We start from the raw sequence: 20,114 nt of genomic DNA, 5'->3' as shown, positions 1-20,114 counted from the left end.
CACCAGTGGAGTCTCCGGTAGTGTAACCTTGGATTCCGAGCACACTTTTATTGAACTAGCTTAGGGTTCCCTGGGTCTTTCTTGTGAGGTTTAGAAAAATAATGCTAATAAAAAAGCAAAGGGTATGCCAACACTGCCCAACAATATGATCAGCTCAATAGATAGAAAAGGAAATGGGTTTAGTAACACTTGAATCAAGTCAGTATTTTGGTTTTTATAGAAAATACTTACTGAGTAGCCAAGTGTTTTGCTATCTACTAGTTCTAAAGGCAAAAGCTAATCTAACATGCCATTTCAGCATCAACTGCCTGTATTACAATGTTTTGCATAGCCACCAAACTCATCATGACATATAACCCAATTAGGCAACATGTTGGAAAATCAGTAGCAAAGATAGATCCATCCAATCAGCAATTTACCTGAGATATTCATGATTTAAAAACCACACTTCACTGTCCTTTTATTTAAATCTTTATGTGAATAAATAATATCAGAGAACTAAGCCATCTCAATCAGTTTGGAGCTGATGGAGCTTTCCAATAATGTCAATACAATTTAACAAACACTAATTGAGTGTCTATTAAATGAAAAATTCTGGAGCAAAAAGTTTAAGAGGAGATACTACTAAGTAAGCAACTAAAGATAATACCAGACAGAATACATTCATCTTGAAATATAAATATATAGATGACTGCAAGAGCATGAAAGTAAGAATGAGTTATTATATATGATTATACACATTCATTTATTATATATGAATGAGTCATTATACATGAAAATAGAAATTACTTCTAAAAGGGGAAGGTCCATAAGCCCCATTGCACCTTTTTCAAAGCATTAGACACTAACATTGTCTTCCACCTCATTTGATATGTTATGAAAACAGGCTCAAAACAGAGTAAAAAGTCATGCCCAATACTAAAGAATTAGTGATATAATAAAAGTAAAAATTATATTTTGTATATTCTGGATCTTAGGTGTTTCATTTGTAAAATTGGGGATATATTTGCCTGCCTGATTAAGAGAATTGAAGCAAATGAGTTCTTGGTCCCTTGTGGTTTTAAAATCTACCTTTCTATGAAATGTACAGATAAGTATTTAAAAGTGTGGATACTTCTGGCCAAGATGGAGGCACACTGCATCTCCTTCCACAACTAAAAAAGAATACAACTACCTCAAAACTAGAGACAACCAGAAGTTCAAGAAAATTGAGCTGCGTGGAAGTCCAACAAACAAAAATATAAAGAAGAAATTCTCATCCAGACATGTAGGAGGGGTGGAGCCAGGTCAGAGAGGATGAAGTGTGGTGGCTGCCGCAGCAGCAGGCCAGAGGAAAGTGCAGTCACACACTTTTAAAAGTAGGGAGGGACACCTGGGGAACTTTACCAGCACCATACCAGACCACACAGCTCATGGTTTCAGCACTGGGGAAAATAAAGCCTCATTGCCTCTGACTGTGCAAACCAGTGGGGGTTGGAGTGGAGGAAGAAACTGCTGGTCTCTCAGTAGAGTCTGCTTTTTTAAAGGGTCCCCATGGTCCTAGAACATCTACAGACCCACTCACCCTGGGAACGACAGCCAGGGCCACATCTAGAGAGGCACCAGTCCCATACAGAAGTGGGAGGAGGGTTTGGAAAAGGATTAAGTGCTGAAAAAGCAGGATTGTTCCCTCTCAGACCCCTCCCCCACATACAGCGCCACAACGTGGTGAAATGGGTTGCTCTGAACTGACAAATACCTAAGGCTCTGCCCCTTTCAACGTCACAGGTACAACAGCTCTACCTAAGACACAGAAGCAAACAAACACAGGAACCTGCCAAGATGAGACAGAGAAGTATGGCCCAAGAGAGGGAATGGATCAAGGTTCCAGTGGGAGAACTAAGCGACGAGGAGATAGACAACCTAACAGATGTAGAGTTCAAAACACTGGTGATAAAGATGCTTCCCTTATGGCAAACACATAAGGGAAGAAGTGAAGGTTATGCTAAATGAAATGAAGGAAAATCCACACAAAACCAGTGGTGAAGGGAAGGAAACCAGGGTTCAAATCAATGATTTGGAACATAAGGAAGAAAAAAACAGTCAATCAGTACAGAATGAGGAAACAAGAATTGAAAAAAATAAGGAGAGGCTTAGGAAAACCTGGGACCAAGCTTACTCTATCCAGCAAAGCTGTCATTTAGAATGGAAGGGCAGATGAAGTGCTACCCAGACCAGGTAAAGCTAAAGGTGTTCATCACCAAGCCATTATTATATGAAATGTCAAAGGGACTTACCTAAGAAAAATAAGATCAAAATTATAAACATTAAAATACCAACAAACTTACAACTATCGACAACTGAATCTAAAAAAATAAAAACAAAACCCAACTAAGAAAACCAGAAGAGGAACAGAATCATAGGTATGGGGATCATTTGGAGGGTAATCAGCTGGGAGGGGGAAGGAGGAGAAATGGGTAAATGGTACAGTGATTAAGAAGCATAATTGGTTGGTACAAAATAGACAGGGGGAAGTTAAGAATAATATAAGAAAGGGTGAAGCAAAAGAATTTATATACACAACCCATGGACATGAACCAAGGGGATGGGATTGCTGGAGGGAAGGGGGTACTGGGCAGAGAGGAGCAAAAGGAAAAAAATTGGAACTACTGTAACAACATAATCAATAAAATATACTTTAAAAATAAAAAATAAATTGAAACAGAAGAACACAGCAGGAGGAATCACGATACCAGACATCAAACAATACTACAAAGCCACTGTGATCAAAACAGTCTGGTACTGGCATAAGAACAGACATATAGATCAGTGGAACAGAATTGAAAGCCCAGAAATAAACCCAGGCCTCTATGGTTAACTAATATTTGATAAAGGAGGAAGGAACATAAAATAGAGTGAGAAGAGCCTCTTTAACAAATGGTGCTGGGAAAACTGGACAGGGACATGCAAAAAAATGAAACTAGACCACCAACTTACACCACACACGAGAATAAACTCAAGATGGATTAAAGACTTAAATGTAAGCCGTGACGCCATAAAAGTCCTAGAGGAAAACATAGACAGGAAAATTTCAGATATCCCACGTAACAATATCTTCACAGATACATCTCCTAAGGCAAGAGAAATAAAGGAAAAAATAAACAAGTGGGACTACATCAAACTAAAGAGTTTCTGCTCAGCAAAAGAAAACATCAGCAAGATGAAAAGGAAACCAACCATATGGGAAAACATATTTGCCAATGATATCACAGACAGGGGACTGATCTCCAAAATATATAAAGAGTTTATACGACTCAACATCAAGAAAACAAACAACCCAATTAAAAAATGGGCAAAGGACCTGAACAAACACTTCTCGGAAGGGGACATACAGAAGGTCCATAGGCACATGAAAAAATGCTCAACATCATTGGCCATCAGAGAGATGCAAGTAAAAACGACAATGAGATATCACTTTACACCAGTCAGAATGGCCATCATCAACAAATCAACAAACAAGAAATGCTGGCGAGGATGTGGAGAAATGGGAGCCCTACTGCACTGTTGGTGGGAATGCAGACTAGTGCAGCCACTATGGAAAACAGTATGGAATTACCTCAAAAAACTAAAAATGGAACTGCCTTTTGAACCAGCGATTTCATTGCTAGGATTATACCCGAAAAATTAAAACCCTAATTCAAAAGTACTTATGCACCCCTATGTTCATAGCAGCTCTGTTTACAATAGCTAAGTGCTGGAAACAGCCTAAATGCCCATCTGTAGATGAGTGGATTAAAAAACTGTGGTACATTTATACAATGCAATACCATGTAGCAGAGAGAAAGAAGGAACTCCTGCCATTTGCGACAACATGGATGGAACTAGACAGAATTATGCTTAGTGAAATAAGCCAGGCTAAGAAAGCAAAATACCATATGATATCACCTAATACAGGAAACTAAAGAGCAACACAAACAAACGAACTAAATAGGCAAAGACTAGACTAGTAGTCAGTAGGGGGGAGGGGGGAGGGAGAGAAGGGGGATAAGTAAGGGAAGGGTCTAGTCAAGGAACGTGTATGAATGACTCATGGACATGGACAACGGGGAGGGATATGATTGTGGCAGAAGGGATGGGCTGGGAGGGGCGAGCAATGGGGGAAAAATGGGACAACTGTAATTGAAAAACCAAAAAATAAAATTAAAAAAATAAATAAATAAAAATAATTAATTAATTAATAGTGGGGGAGGAGGATCCTAGGTGAGGATGGGGAGCAAGCATGGGAGAGAAAGGACAATACTAATCATCAGCTCCCACAATGTTCCATTTTAATATCGGTCAGGTTGATTTGCTGTGTCATGAAGATATAATATAAATGTAATTCACAACCATATCTTTTTCTTCCAAAAGTTTATATATAAGGCATTAAACTTTAAAATAAAGCTAAAGGATAAGCATGGGTCAGATGCTTTTCTTCTTTTCTTCATACCCCCAAAATAAGTGAAACATTCACAATGTGAAGTTAGACTATTAAAGAATATGAAGTAAAGTGAATTAGCATCTAGCATTTCTCCAGGACTGCCTTATACAGCACACCTTAATGAACTGGATCTTTCTTCTTTTCTCTAAAATCAAAGAAGCTGGCAAAAGGAGAGTGTGACTATCTGTGAGGCACTGGAGAGCAGAGCCACTCAGGGGTGTATAGATAACTGATGGAAGGCTCTCTCTTTTCAGGTATTGGAAGCCCTGGATGAGATGGGTGATCTCCTGCAACTGAAGTATTCCCGGAACAGGAAGTCTGTGCGCCCTGAACTCTATGACGAGACAAGCTTTGAACTCGATGATTAAGTTTCCTGGTCCTGACTGGAACCTAAAGACTTTGCCAGAAAGACTCTCTCCTTGCTTCAAAAGGGATATAAGTGGATTTCTCTCCCTTTCTAAGGACAGTTTGGTTTCCAAACCAGCTTGGTTGAACTGAGGGAGTTGTTTGTTGTGTTCTTAATGTCTCCAACTCAGGACTGCAGAGACAAAAATATGGTTTCAGATTTTAAGTTCCTCCTCTCCCAAGCATACTGCTACAAGTACACACACACACTTCTTAGAATGTTTTTAATGGCAATGAGCCTGTGTTTTAGCTGCTACTGTGCAGCCTCTTTGGTCCAGACCCTTTCAGGAATTCTAATCGAGAGGGTTTTTAATTCAGTAAATCTCACTATATGTTTACTTACTCCATCTGCAGACATGGGCAAGTGTGGTGGGCAATAGCTGACCTCCTTGTTCCCCGCGTTAAACCACCAGCTAGAACTCATTCATATCAGAGGAAGTTCCAGGCAGGAAGGTAAAGAAATGTTGTTTCTACCATTTGTCACATTTGGACTTTTTCCAAGGACAAGTGTCAAAAGCCATAGTTGATGTTTTGAGGAATAAAGCAAAACTGGCCAGCAGTGCCTAGAGACTTCTTTGAAAGAAACTTTCTTTTTCCTCTCTCAGGTCTCCTGTAGTTTTACAGCTGAACTTTTGAGGTTTGGAAAATTCAAGATGTTTATTTCATAAGGAAGGGGGTAGAAAGCAAGCACAAGCCAATTTTAGGCCTAAACTAAAACCATAAAGTTAAAAGAACTTGAACATTTTTGGTGCTATGCAGTGTGAGTGTTTAGCATGTATAGTCTTCATGACTCTAAGTAATGAGTTGTTTTCCTATTGAATTTTGAGTAAATAATGAGATTCAATTTTCTTTAGAGTTGACTCTCAAGACTACCCTTGAAGAATTGGTTCAAAAATATCTAAAGGCAAATTCTATTCAACTTTTTCTGGACTGACACACATACCCATTTAGACCAATTAATATTAAATAGTACTGTTGTCTGCCTCATGCACTTTAATTTGCAAAGTAAACTTGTGCAGTATTGGCAACTAAATGTAATTTACTTCAGTGCCTTCTTCTCTCTCTCTCTCTCTCTCTCTCTCTCTCTCTCTCTCTCTCTCTCTCTCTCTCTCTCTCTCTCTCTCTCTCTCTCTCTCTCTCCTCTCTCTCTCTCTTCCACAGACTCCTCTGGAATAGTACCCTGTTGCTAATTGGATCTAGTTGGTATGGAAAAAGCCAGTGGAAAACCTTATCTTTAACAAGCTCCCAGATGGTGCCCAGATTTGGAAATTCTAAAGAGCAGTGGTGACCTTTTAGCAAAGCTTCTGTAATAGTTTGAATGAGTTACAGAACATTCCACTCCATCAAATGACACCATAAACAAATCACTTCAAGAGAAGTTTGACTTTGTGTGACACAGATGGACCCAAGCTTTCATGCTGTGTGCACTGAGATAAAAATTCAACCCAAAGCACCAGTGTTGGATGCAGCAATACGCCCTGATACTCAAAACTTATTAAAGGATAAAGGTGATCTGAGTGGAAAGTTTTTCATGGGGAAATTATAACCCCTAGTAGGTACAACAGTGTAAACGTGTATCAAGAATGTTTTTAAGAAGTTAGCAGAAGAAGAAAGTTTCTTATAAAAGTTTTTAAGCATTATAATTTTCCTAGTGACCATTCTTTGTCTCATTAACTTAAAAGAAGAGAAATTGGGTTCTGAAGATGCAGTTGCCCCATCCAATGGCTGATTCTGGTAATTTAAGTGTTAGTTCTTCTCAGTGAACCAGTACAGCACTACTTGTGCAAAGAAAATATGTTCTATAAATGTACAAAGACAAGGAAGACATGTAGGTCTTTCCTTTTGATAATGTGCACTTAAATAAAGCTGATCCTAGTTAGCTTTCCAAAATGCATGAATGTCTTCAGACCTGCAGAAGAAACAGGGGACAAAGAGGGCAGCAGAAGTTCTGGGCCTTTCCTAAGGCATAGCAAGCCTTCCTTTCCAGATACCTGTGATCTTCACACCCACCCTTTGAGTTTTAAGCCTCTAGAGGGGTACTTTGTGAGCAGGAATTACTATTATTATACCTTCAAGGAGCATCTTGACTCATGATAGGAAACTAATTATTTAGCCACCTGGTTTGGGCAGCAGGGAGAGGTTACTCTCTTCATTGAGATCCGAGAGTTCTGGGGCAATCTATTACTTTCTCGTGTACAAGTTAAAAGACCTATCTCTGTCAGTCTATATTGAATATACACTTATAAGAACTGCAATTCAAGAGTAATGCTTCCTGAGCACATTAGGAGGGATCCAGGTCCTGTTGGGCTGGTAACATACACACACACATAAATATATATATACACACACACTAGTATATATTATACAGAATGAGGTTAGTTAAGAGGATGATTGTGAATACTGAGAATTCATCTTGTACTGCTAGGTTAATAAGACCATGATTTTAATTCAGTAAGGATTACTGAGTTTCCATAACTATCACAGAGCCAAAAATGTCTTTTTGGTTGTTCTTTTGGGAAAGAGAATTTTCTAACAGAACTAGAATGTTATTACCCACAAACTTCCCATTTGCTAACACACACACACACACACTCTTACTCTTCCTTTACAGAGCAAGAAATAGTATAAAGTTAGAGAGAGAAGAATCTGATCTGTTGGTAGATAGATGGAAGGTGTTGTCCAAAAATGATCTTCAGGGAAGCAGAAGATAAAGGATCCAGACTGATATATGTAAGAAAGATGTTTTGCATAATAAAATGACATGGATACATTTCTAATCTTATGGAACTGCAGTATCATGGGTGTTTGTCTGGATTGCCTTTCAGCAAGTTTTGGTCTAACAGAGATCACAGGCCTCAGTATTTACTAGGATAAAATGCTGATCCCTGGATTCCACACCAGTCTTCCATTGAATCAGAATAGCGGTAGTGCCCAGGAATCTATGTTTTCACCAGCCATCTCAGGGGATTCTAATCCATATCATAATTTGAGACCATTATTGGAGCTTTTGTTTTGATAGACCAATTGGCGCTAATAACATAACAGAAATTTTGTTCTGATTCTCTGTTTATAGTTCAGGGTGTTTATACTACTAAACTAAAGTGAATTATTCCAAACTTTTCTACTCATTTGGACATTTTGTTCCCATTTTCTAAGTATCTTCTTTTACTACCAAAAAGGTATCTAATATTGAATAACAACCATCATTAATTTGAACACATTACTCCTTCTCTCATTCTCCTCTGTATCATTTCCTACAAGATGTTCTTTTTCCTTCAATCACTTGCTTTCATTGAATGTGGTGTCTTGTTTATTTATTTTCTTTATAGTCCTTAAAAAAATATTCAACCTTTGATTATTTATTTATTCCAACAACAACTCGTGAATAGGGTGAAAGTCTTAACAGTTTTTCAAACATGCGATGTTCCTCTGTATTTTTCCTCAGAGATAGCAAATAAAGTGACCTACTCTAACCTAAAAGCTCCGATGACAAAAACTTAATTCTTAAATATATTTTTTTTATTTACAGCAATTATAATAATTTTATTTTGAACTTATCTAGTGATTTCTTGGCAATTTTTGCTGGTCTCAGTAAGAGTAACATATTTGAAGTCTGTTCTCTCAGAACACCTTTTGCAGCTGTATAATGTCTAGGAAGTTAAAAGGTCTATATTTTAAATGTTTCTAAGCAATTATTGTTGGACATTGTCTTATAGTATTGTAGTGTGCATGTGTGTGTTTCAATGAAACATTTGAGGTGACCAATTTCATTTCATTCTACCTGTGAAATATTAGTTTAATAAACAAAACACCAAAATTCATGATATAAAAATAATTAGTTGTTTTACATTAATTTAGTTTGGGGTATTCTTTTAAAAGAAGACTGTGGTAGAGATTTGCACTTCAGAATTTCATTGAGGAAAACTGGCAAGAGTGGCTGCTGCTGGCTTGTATTTTGTCACAAGTACTAATTGTGCTCATCTCTTCCCAATTTTACATTCAGTGACATCATATTGGTAGCTTAAAATTGGCTGTGTTGCAAGTATTTAAACCAAGGAAATTGGCAAACACTACAAATTAGGGATCTGGAGAGCCAGCTGTTAAACATTTACCAGCACACCACTGAGACCACATACAATGGTACAATATCTAGGTTGGAGTGAGTGAACAGGATTGGAAAAGGAAGAAGTTGAACTGTGATACCATAAAAAATGCTTTAGCCAATTCCATGGGGAGCTATGCAACTGACATAGTAGTTTAGATTTATCGCAAAATAAGGCAAGGGAGCCAAGGTTTTGTGTCCTCCCTGCCATCAACTAGTCACAAGATGCATGCTAGATGTGGGGAAGGGCATTACCTTGAACAAGACTATTCAGCTGAAGGCAGTTTGTGTGGAGAAACTCAGTTTTGAGCGGACAGCAGTCCAACCACTTTAAAAAAGTTATTTCTAATCCATCTACTTAAAAACAATTTTATAATGGAAACTTTTAAAAATTCAGTAACATAGAGAATAGTATAATGAACCAACATGCACATATCACCAGCTTCAAATATTATCAATTTGTGGCCAGTATTTTTTATTTGTTTGCCCCACCCATTTCACTCCCATTTCCACCAGATCACTGGGAAGCAAGCCCCAGAAATCATAAGATTTTATCAGTAAATACTTCACTGAATTTCTCTAAAAGGTAGATATCTTAACTTGTTCCTTAATTTAACTTCTTTAAAAAATAAGTCTTCAGGATAACAAAGGCAGAAATAAGAGAATAAATAAGCTCAACTTACCCATTCGGAAAAGTTTGTTGCCTGTGACAGTTAGTGTTTAAGGTAGAACTTGTCACTTTGATTCTCATTGCATAGTTTCAAGTGAGAGGCTTATATCTGATGGTTACCAGTCAAATGCTCTGAAAAGTTATCACAGATACAAATCAATAAAATATCTAACATCAAGAGGTTAGAGTAGAAACAAGAGGGGTTTTTTGTTTTGTTTTGTTTTTGCTGAGGAATGAAACAGTGTTCCCTTTTATTCAGCCCAGATGCTAATTTTTATATCAAAAATATTGATTGAAGGAGCTAGTGATTTTGGCTCTTACTCAAGTTTATTCAGGATCTTTCTTAATTAGGTTTAGGTCGGCTGCAATGCCCATGGCCAGGGTTAAGTCTGGCTCCAATCACCACATCATGCTCTCTACTTCATCACCGTCTAAGGAACAAGGCAACAAAATTGCTGCTTCTTTGTTTCTCCAGCCCATAAGTATTTTTTTTCCAGATTTGAAGCATGCATGGAGCAAACATGCGAGGAAGATCGAGAGAAGTGGAAAGGCTTCTCTGTGATGAGTTCAATCTAGCCTACAACCTGACTGTAATCCCCAGCATGAATAACACTCTGTGAGAAAAAGAAATGAGTAGCAATGTGAGATCATGGAAAAAGATGTTGGCATCTTTTGAGTGAAAATTTTTCACCAGTCTGATTCAGCCAATCAGTCTATCAGTTTTTTAAAAGGGAAAAAAAATTACCTATTGCCAGCAATACATAACTTCTTCATACTGAATCTATTTTGCATATAATTGTAGTTGTCATGCAACTAGTTTACTAGTGTCCATACCAACTTCATACACTTTATACCAATCTTTTTGAAAAGTCTCTGCACACATAAAGTATCAATAAATCATGGACACAAAGTATAGACACCTATAACAAAATGGGTCCTCTTTTATATATAAAATAGTGTGATAATATTTAAAAATATAATTTAGTTCACTTAAAATGTTTTCAACTGAATATTTATGAAAAAAACTTAACTCAAAATTTACATAAAACTTCAAAATATGTATTTGTAAGATATTTTATTAAGAAGTCAACTCTGGGATCAACCAAATGTTAAAGATTTTCTATGTAGGTAAGTCTATAAGTTTTACAGATAGTAAATGTTAAAAGTGCATTATATTTTAAAATTAAAATATTTAAGATGGAGACCTAGACAGACACTCTGTGTCTCCCTCCACAGCTAAGAAAGAATATAACTACCTCAAAACTAGAGACAACCATATGTTCCAGAAAATCAAGCTGCGTGGAAGTCCAACAAACAAAGATATAAAGAAGAAATACTCATCCAGGTGCAGAGCCAGGGCAGAGATGACGCGGTGTGGTGGCGGCAGCAGCAGCGGCAGTGGCAAGCTGGTGAAAAGAGCAGTCACACATTTTAAAAAGTCAGGAGGGACACCTGGGGAGTGCTCTCAGCACCAGACGGGACCGCACAGCTCATGGCTCCAGAACCGAGAAAAATAAAGCCTCATTGATTTTGACTGTGCAAACCAGTGGAGGTTGGGGTGAAGGAAGAAAGGACCCCCACAGTCCTAGAAAATCCGGAGATCCACCCACTCTGGGAACAGTGGCCAGGGCAACAGCTAGAGAGGCACCAGTCCCATACAAAGTGGGAGAAGTGCCTGGAAAAGGGGCAAGTGCTGGTAAAGCAGCATTGTTCCCTCTCAGACCCCTCTCCCATGAACAGCACCACAACATGGTGAAACGAGTCACCCTCTACCAACGAATACCTAAGGCTCCGCCCCTTATAATATAACAGGAGTGACAGCTCTAACTAAGACACAGAGGCAAACAAACACAGGAGCCTGTCAAGATAAGGAAACAGAAGTATGGCCCAAAAGAGGGAACGGATCAAGGTTCCAATGGAAGAACTAAGCGACAAGGAGATAACCAACCTAACAGATGAAGAGATAGCCAACCTAACAAATGTAGAGTTCAAAACACTGATGATAAAGATGCTCACAGGCTTGACATATATGCTTAAGTATGGCAAATACATAAGGGAAGAAGTGAAGCCTATGATAAATGAAATGAAGGAAAATCCACACAAAACTAATGATGAAGGGAAGGAAACCAGGGTTCAAATCAGTGATTTGGAACATAAGGAAGAAAAAAGGAGTCAAACAGTACAGAATGAAGAAACAAGAATTGAAAAAAATGAGGAGAGGCTTCGGAACCTCTGGGACAACTTTAAACGTGCCAACATCCGAACCGTCGGGGTGCCAAAAGGAAAGAGGAAGTGCAAGAAGTTGAAAACTTATGTAAAAAAATAATGAAGGAAAATTCTCCAAATTTGGTGAAGGAAATAGACATACAAGTCCAGGAAGCACAGAAGTCCCAAATAAGCTAGACCCAATGAGGACCACACCTAGACGCATGATAATGAAAATGCTGAAGGTTAAAGATCAAGAGAGAATCTTAAAAGCAGCAAGAGAAAAGCGGACAGTTTCCTACAAAGGAGTGCCTATAAGACCACCAGCTGATTTCTCAAAAGAAACTTTGCAGGCAAGAAGGGACTAGCAAGCAATATTCAATGTGATAAAAAGCAAGGACCTACAATCAAGATTACTCTATCCAGCAAAGCTATCATTTGGAATGGAAAGACAGATGAAGCACTTTCCAGACAATGTAAAGATAAAGGAGTTCATCATCACCAAGCTATTATTATATGAAATTTCAAAGGGACTTACATAAGAAAAAGATCAACACTATGAACATTAAAATGACCCAACTCACAACTATCAACAACTGAATCTAAAAAATAAAAACAAAATCCAATTAAGCAAACCAGAATAGGAACAGAATCATAGGTATGGGGGGATCATTTGGAGGGTTGTTAGCTGGAAGGGGGAAGGAGGAGAAATGGGGAAATGGTGCAGGGACTAAGAAGCATAATTGTTTGGTACAAAATAAACAGGGGAAAGTTAAGAATAATATAGGAAAGGGTGAAGCCAAAGAACTTATATGCATGACCCATGGACATGAACTAAGGCAGGTGGGATTGCTGGAGGAAAGGAGGGTACTGGGTAGAGAGGAGCAAAGGAAAGAAAAAATGAGATTACTATAACAACATAATCAATAAATTATACTATTAAAATTAAAATATTTTATTAAACTTGGTTCATTTCCAATGAAGTTAAAACTAACTTTTAAAAATTACATTTTTACTGTGTTTATTATTTATAACCAAGGAGAGAAGAAACAAGCCAGCTATTAAAATTAATCAACATGGACCTCAATCGTAACAAAAGAATGGAAAATCAGAAATTACCAGATATTTGAGAAAAACCAGCAACACCGAATGAGTAGCCAAGATTTAAAGAAAAATAATTTTCACCAACAGAAACATTCGTGGGAAAGAGAACTTTTTAAATATTCCAATTATCATTCCTGTTGGTCAACCTAATTGTATGAAGCTATCATATCCCCCAAACAGAATAGGTTGATATAAAAAGGACCAGAGTTCATAAATTTTAAATATTTAACATTTAAGTGTTTGGAAAAAATCAGTAGAAAGCAAAGAAGAAAAACGTTTAAGTCTTTTTCAAAACACAAAGCAAATGACAAAAATTTTTTTAAATATGACAGAAAATTTAAAAGATATAACAAATATATACATGAGTACCATTTTCATCTAATAAAAAGTTGAGAACAAAGAATCAGAAAAAAAGTGAAGGGAGAGGAAAAATAAAAGAAATAATAGAACTATTTCCCTAAGCTAACAAAACAGAAAATGGAAATGGCCCATAAATGCTGTTGATTTATAAAAATAGATTTTTAAATTATTTTTAAATTTTTTAATTACAGTTGATGTTCAATATTATATTAATTTCAAGGGTTCAGCATAGTAGTTAGACATTTATATAACTTATGAAATGATCCCCTGGTAAGTATAGTTTCATTTGGCATCATATACGGTTATTACAATATTATTGGCTATATTCCCTATGCTATACTTCACATCTCTATGACTGTTTTGTAACTGCCAATTGTATTTCTTAATTTTTTCACCTAAACACATCTTAATGAAACTTTGTTACACCAAGGATTGAGAGGAAATCTAAAAAGTTTCCAGCTGGGGAAAGAAAAATAGTCTCATCTACAAAGGTGAAAATAACAGATTTTGTTTCTGAAAATTATAAACATGTCCTCCATCAAATTTATTACAATTTTCACATCTCTCAGCAGTGTATAAAAATACTTCCCCAATCTGTGCCAATGCTAAGTATTACCATTTTTACAGTCTTTATCAATCTGATAAAGAAGAAAACGGGCTTTCATTAATGTCTGATTCCCACTTACTAGTGACGTACTTGTTTGTGTGCATATTGTATTGGTGTTTTGCACATTTTTTTTTTTTTGTATCCACTGCCACTTCGTTTTTTATCCTGAATGTCTCTCATTAGCATTACTGAATGCTAAAAGACAATCAAGCAATTCCTTCGCGTTCAGAGGGAAAATAGTTTGAATCTAAAATCTATATAATCAAGGGAAGGTGAAATCAGGACATTTATTTTACATGAAAAGTTCAGAAAGTTTATTTGCTCGGTACCCTTTCTTAAAAAAAATTACTTAATGAAAACTCCAATAAATACATCCAAGCGAAAGGAAGACATGGCATCTAGAAAAGAGCAGAAATAATCAAGGAGTACAATGAAAAGAAATCTGAGAATGATAATTTGTTAGTTAAAGTAAATTAAACTTTTATAACAAAAGGTGATAGACTGGTTTTTGCTCATAGAAAAGTCAAATTTAGTTTCTGTGGTTGGTAAGCACCTTCCTCCACAGAGTGTTTCAAGGGCCCAGACTGGTTTCTCACCTCAACTTTCACCAAGCCCTACGACTTTGTCATTTCATGTGTAGTAGAGGCTGCAGATTTCGACCTGTGAGAAAGTAAAATTGAGTGTGAAGGAATCCCACACCTTATTCCTGTCTAATGATTGAATTAACTCTGACTCTTTGGATATGTTCTAAGGAGAATGGCAGGCTCTGATTCCACAATATAAAAGAAATATCCAGAGATTTATAAGCAGAATTGCTGCAAATAATACCCTAATATCTCAGTTACCAGAGAGCCTCTCCCAGCACTCTTCCCACACCAACCCCATTTATTCCCATAGATAGAGAAAGACCTTATAAGCTCTATCCAGACTCCAGTCAAAGAACCCAGAGTCATGAACCCACAGTCTGCTGGTTAGCAGGTTAGACCAGTTGCTTATCCCATCTCTCATTCTCATCACCTCATCTCATGCGGAGGCATTCACCTAGTTCCTCAGGAAAGATATGTGCAAGGTGGCCATCAGATCTGATGCTCTCAGCTAAGGCACCTTTGAAAAGGCTGGGCTGGGCCAGACTACAGGAGTGGGTGCCACAGAGATGGGTGTTCATCTGCATGCAGATCTCAGGCAGTGGCCGACCAGAACTTTGAGCATGCTGAGTCTGGCCCATATGTTCCTCAGGATATAAAAAGAGAGGTGATAGGTTTCTCGCCTCTGTGATCTTCACTCTGCCCCTCAAATTGTCACACCTCACATCAGGACCCTCCTGGGTTTCATTAGTGATGGGGAAAGGCAGCCAACCCTGGATTAGTATAGGTTTGTTTGGGGTTGACTCTTAAAATTCCACTTTCACAGGGTAATAGCCTGGGGTCAACTCTTCAGTGAAATGCTGGAAAAGAGAAAATATGGTGCACTTTATGGCTTGTTTATCCATCTGTATCTTCCCTGGTACACGTTCTTGGAGTCTCTCCCCTCCTGGGTTATGACCTTTCAGGGTTTTGCAGCCTATTCAAAGCTACTCTTCAGTGACTGTTTAAGGACTAGGAGAGGCAGCCACTAAAAATAACAGCATGCACAGTAATTCATTCTTGTCCCACCCCCACATAGTGGCTTCCTTCATTTTAACCATTTAGCCTTAAACAGGAATATATGTGAGTGATATGAAAATAGAATTTATATAGAGTAGGCCTTCTCCTGGCAAAGTAATAATTTGGGAACATGCTTTTAGAAAACGTTTGTTCATCAAAATTCCATGAACATTTATGTTCAGGATTTTGGATTTACAATTCAAAACATTGTGATGAGACAGATGTTCTATTAAAAGAAAAAAGTACCAGAACAAAAATCTAACATGAGCTTCACATGTTGAAACATTTTTTTCTCATTTTGTGGAAAATATTAAAAGTTTTCATAAAAAGATGCTTAAAATGAGAGATAGCCAAGTTGAACATAGATTGAGTTAACCAAGGAGCTAAGAGATTATTAAAAAATTGACTTGTATTATTGTGCTTTTGAATTATAGGATGTTTCCGCGAGGACAAACTGCTTTCAACAGTGTTTATTATTTATCTAAAGAAATGCTCACAAACTTTAGTTGCTGGCAACTTTGTAGTCTAAATAACCAGAAAACTTCTCATTGCAAAGTGGAAATACTAGAGAAAATTCAAGATCCTTTTATATACAGAGCCAAGTCTGCAGGAAAGTTAGGGAAGTCCGCAGGGGTGAAAACTAAAAAGGAATGTGAAATCTTAACCTGTAAGTGCTGAGCTGAAACTCTGGTGGCCATATGGGTGTTTTCTAAAATCAGTATCATAGAGACTTGGGTTTTAATGCTCATTTGGGAATGCAGATGAGAATTTAGACCAGTGAGAACAATCTATCTAAAGGCAAAGACAATGATGTTTTCTGCCTAGGCTCTAGATGAAGAAAAAATTGGTTTACTCTGAGAATTTATAACCATTGAAGTGTCCTAATGAGTTAGGTATTCACATTTACACTCAAATTCCCATGTCAAGAAATTAACATAAAATGTGTTCTGAGCTGATAATTCCCATGTGTGTGTGGCAGAAATTACCAGAAAATCTCTCTGAAGGCATATATCCTTACACCAGGATCCCCGCTGAGGTCCCACAGAAGATGAGTTCGCAGTCCAAAAATACAAAGCTCATGGAAAAATAGTCCACTATGAACAAGAGCAATAGCGGTTAATATCAGAAACAATGAAAATAGACACCTTTGGATAACACCACAATAATCATGTTTAAATGATTAAAGACATGAAAAATAAAAAGAATATGAGAAAGACGAGATAGATCTGGAAAACAGAACTCTTAGAAAAGTCAAAATTTGATTATTGAAAGGAAAATCTCGAAATATGGATTAAATATTAGCAACTTGGACATAGCTTAAGAGAAAATCAGTGAACTATAAGAAAGAAAATTATTCAAAATGCATCCTAGAGAGATAAAGATATACAAAATACAAGTTTAAGAATAAATTAAGAATGTTACAAAGGTTTAGAAAAAAGGATCAGAGTATTATTTGTAAATCTAAATATTGGAAATAATGTAACTGTCCATAAATAGGAGATTTATTTAATTTTAATTTCTTAATTTTTAAGGTTTTTATTTAAGATTTTAAGTATAATTTATTGATTATGCTATTACAGTTGTCCCAATTTTTCCCTTTTGCCCTCCTCTGCTGAGTACCACTCTTCCCTCCAGCAATTCCCCCACTCCTTTAGTTCATGTCCATGTGTCATGCAAATAGGTTCTTTGGCTTCTCCATTTACTTTACTATTCTTAATGTCTCCCTATTTTGTACCTACCAGTTATGCTTCTTATTCCCTACCTTTTCCCCATTCTCCCCCTTCCCTCTCCCCACTGATAACCCTCCATATGATTTCCACATCTATGGTTCTATTCCTGTTCTAGTTGTTTGCTTAGTTTGTTTTAGTTTTTTTTTTTTTTAGATTCATTTGTTGATAGTCGTCAGTTCATTGTCTTTACTGTTCATAGTTTTGATCTTCTTCTTTTTCTTAAATAAGTCCCTTTAATATTTTATATAGGGGCCTGGTGATAATGAACTCCTTTAGCTTTACCTTGTCTGGGAAGCACTTTATCTACCCTCCCATTCTAAATGATAGCCTTGCTGTATAGAATAATCTTGGTTGTAGGTCCTTGCTTTTCATCACTTTGACTACTTCTTGCCTGCAACGTTTCTTTTGAGAAATCAGCTGACAGTCTTATGGGAATTCCTTTATAAGTAACTTTCTTCTTTCCTCCTGATGCTTTTAAGATTCTCTCTTTATCTTTAATCTTTAGCATTTTAATTATGATGTATCTTGGTGTGGTCCTCTTTGTGTCCAACTTGTTGGGACTCTATGCTTCCTGGACTTGTATGTCGATTTCCTTCACCAAATTAGGGAAGTTTTCTTTCATTATTTTTTCAAATAAGTTTTCAACTTCTTGCTCTTCCTCGTCTCCTTCTGGCAACCCTATGATTTGGATCTTGGTACATTTTTTTGTTTGTTTGTTTTAATTTCTTTTATTTTTTGGTTTTTCAATTACAGTTGTCCCATTTTTCCCCCATTGCTCCCCCCACCCAGCCCATCCCTTCTCCCACAATCATATCCCTCCCCGTTGTTCATGTCCATGAGTCATTTATACACGTTCCTTGAATAGACCCTTCCATTACTTATCCCCCTTCTCTCTCTCCCCCCTCCTCCCTACTGACTACTATTCTACTCTGTCCTATTTAGTTCGTTTGTTTGTGTTGCTCTTTAGTTTCCTGTATTAGGTGATATCATATGGTATTTTGCTTTCTTTGCCTGGTTTATTTCACTAAGCATAATTCTCGCTAGTTCCATCCATGTTGTCCCAAACGGCAGGAGTTCCTTCTTTCTTTCTGCTACATAGTATTCCATTGTGTAAATGTACCACAGTTTTTTGATCCACTCATCTACAGATGGGCACTTAGGCTGTTTCTAGCACTTAGCTATTGTAAACAGGGCTGCTATGATCATAGGGGTGCATAAGTTTTTTTGAATTAGGGTTTTAGGATTTGTCGGGTATAATCCTAGCAGTGGAATCGCTGGTTCAAATGGAAGTTTTTTTGAGGAAATTCCATACTGTTTTCCATAGTGGCTGCACTAGTCTGCATTCCCACCAACAGTGCAGTAGGGCTCCCATTTCCCCACATCCTCGCCAGCATTTCTTGTTTGTTGATTTGTTGATGATGGCCATTCTGACTGGTGTAAAGTGGTATCTCATTGTGGTTTTTTTTTGCATCTTTCTGATGGCCAATGATGTTGAGCATTTTTTCATGTGCCTATGGACCTTCGGTATGTCCTCTTCCAAGAAGTGTTAGTTCAGGTCCTTTGCCCATTTTTTAATTGGGTTGTTTGTTTTCTTGATGTTGAGTTGTATAAGCTCTTTATATATTTTGGAGATCAGTCCCCTGTCTGTGATATCATTGGCAAATATGTTTTCCCATATGGTTGGTTTCCTTTTCATCTTGCTGATGTTTTCTTTTGCTGAGCAGAAACTCTTTAGTTTGATGTAGTCCCACTTGTTTATTTTTTCCTTTATTTCTCTTGCCTTAGGCGATGTATCCATGAAGATACTGTTACGTGGGATATCTGAAATTTTCCTGCCTATGTTTTCCTGTAGGACTTTTATGGCGTCACGGCTTACATTTAAGTCTTTAATCCATCTTGAGTTTATTCTCAAATGTGTGGTGTAAGTTGGTGGTCTAGTTTCATTTTTTTGCACGTCCCTGTCCAGTTTTCCCAGCACCATTTGTTAAAGAGGCTCTTCTCACTCTATTTTATGTTCCTTCCCCCTTTATCATATATTAGTTGACCATAGAGGCCTGGGTTTATTTCTGGGCACTCTATTCTGTTCCACTGATGTATATGTCTGTTCTTATGCCAGTACCAGACTGTTTTGATCACAGTGGCTTTGTAGTATTGTTTGATGTCTGGTATCGTGATTCTTCTTGCTGTGTTCTTCTGTTTCAAGATTGCTTTTGCTATTCGGGGTCTTTTTTGGTTCCATATGAATTTTTGGAGGATTTGTTCTAGGTCAGTGAAATATGTCATTGATATTTTAATAGGGATAGCATTGAATCTGTAAATTGCTTTGGGTAGTATGGCCATTTTGATGATGTTGATTCCTCCCATCCAAGAACATGTATTTGCTTCCATTTATTTGTATCTTCCTTAATTTCTTTCTTCATTGTTGCATAATTTTCAGTGTACAGGTCTTTTATCTCTTTGGTTAAGTTTATTCCTAGGTATTTTATTTTTCTTGTTGCTATAGTAAATGGTATTTTCTTTTTTGCCTCTGTCTCCGATATTTTATTGTTGGTGTACAGAAATGCCTTAGATTTCTGTATATTTATTTTGTACCCTGCTATTTTGCCAAATTCACTTATTATATCGAGTAGTCTTTTAGTGGAGTTTATAGGATTTTCTAGGTATACTATCATGTCATCTGCAAATAATGATAGTTTTAATTCTTCTTTCCCAATTTGGATGCCTTTTATTTCTTTGTCTTGTCTGGTTGCTGTGGCTAGGACTTCTAACACTATGTTGAATAGAAGTGGAGAGAGTGGACAGCCTTGTCTTGTTCCTGATTTCAGGGGG

The 20,114-nt window shown here is 37.1% G+C and overlaps 1 protein-coding gene across 1 annotated transcript in view; it reads left to right on the top strand.

Annotated features, from left to right (window-relative positions):
- The window catches only part of SPTLC3 (serine palmitoyltransferase long chain base subunit 3), a 147,761-nt gene extending 141,880 nt beyond the window's left edge, over positions 1–5,881 (top strand). Inside the window, exon 12 of the mRNA XM_090285212.1 lies at positions 4,714–5,881. Coding sequence (XP_090141338.1) covers positions 4,714–4,827 — 114 coding nt within the window. The 3' untranslated portion in view covers positions 4,828–5,881. The remainder of the gene's footprint in view (positions 1–4,713) is intronic.
- The last annotated feature ends 14,233 nt before the right edge of the window (positions 5,882–20,114 follow it).

Source organism: Furipterus horrens, unplaced genomic scaffold (assembly GCF_987537825.1).
Source record: "Furipterus horrens unplaced genomic scaffold, mFurHor1.1.pri manual_scaffold_8, whole genome shotgun sequence".
Taxonomy (NCBI): domain Eukaryota; kingdom Metazoa; phylum Chordata; class Mammalia; order Chiroptera; family Furipteridae; genus Furipterus; species Furipterus horrens.
The sequence above is the reverse complement of the archived record's forward strand: the minus strand, read 5'-3'. Positions and strand labels throughout refer to the sequence as shown.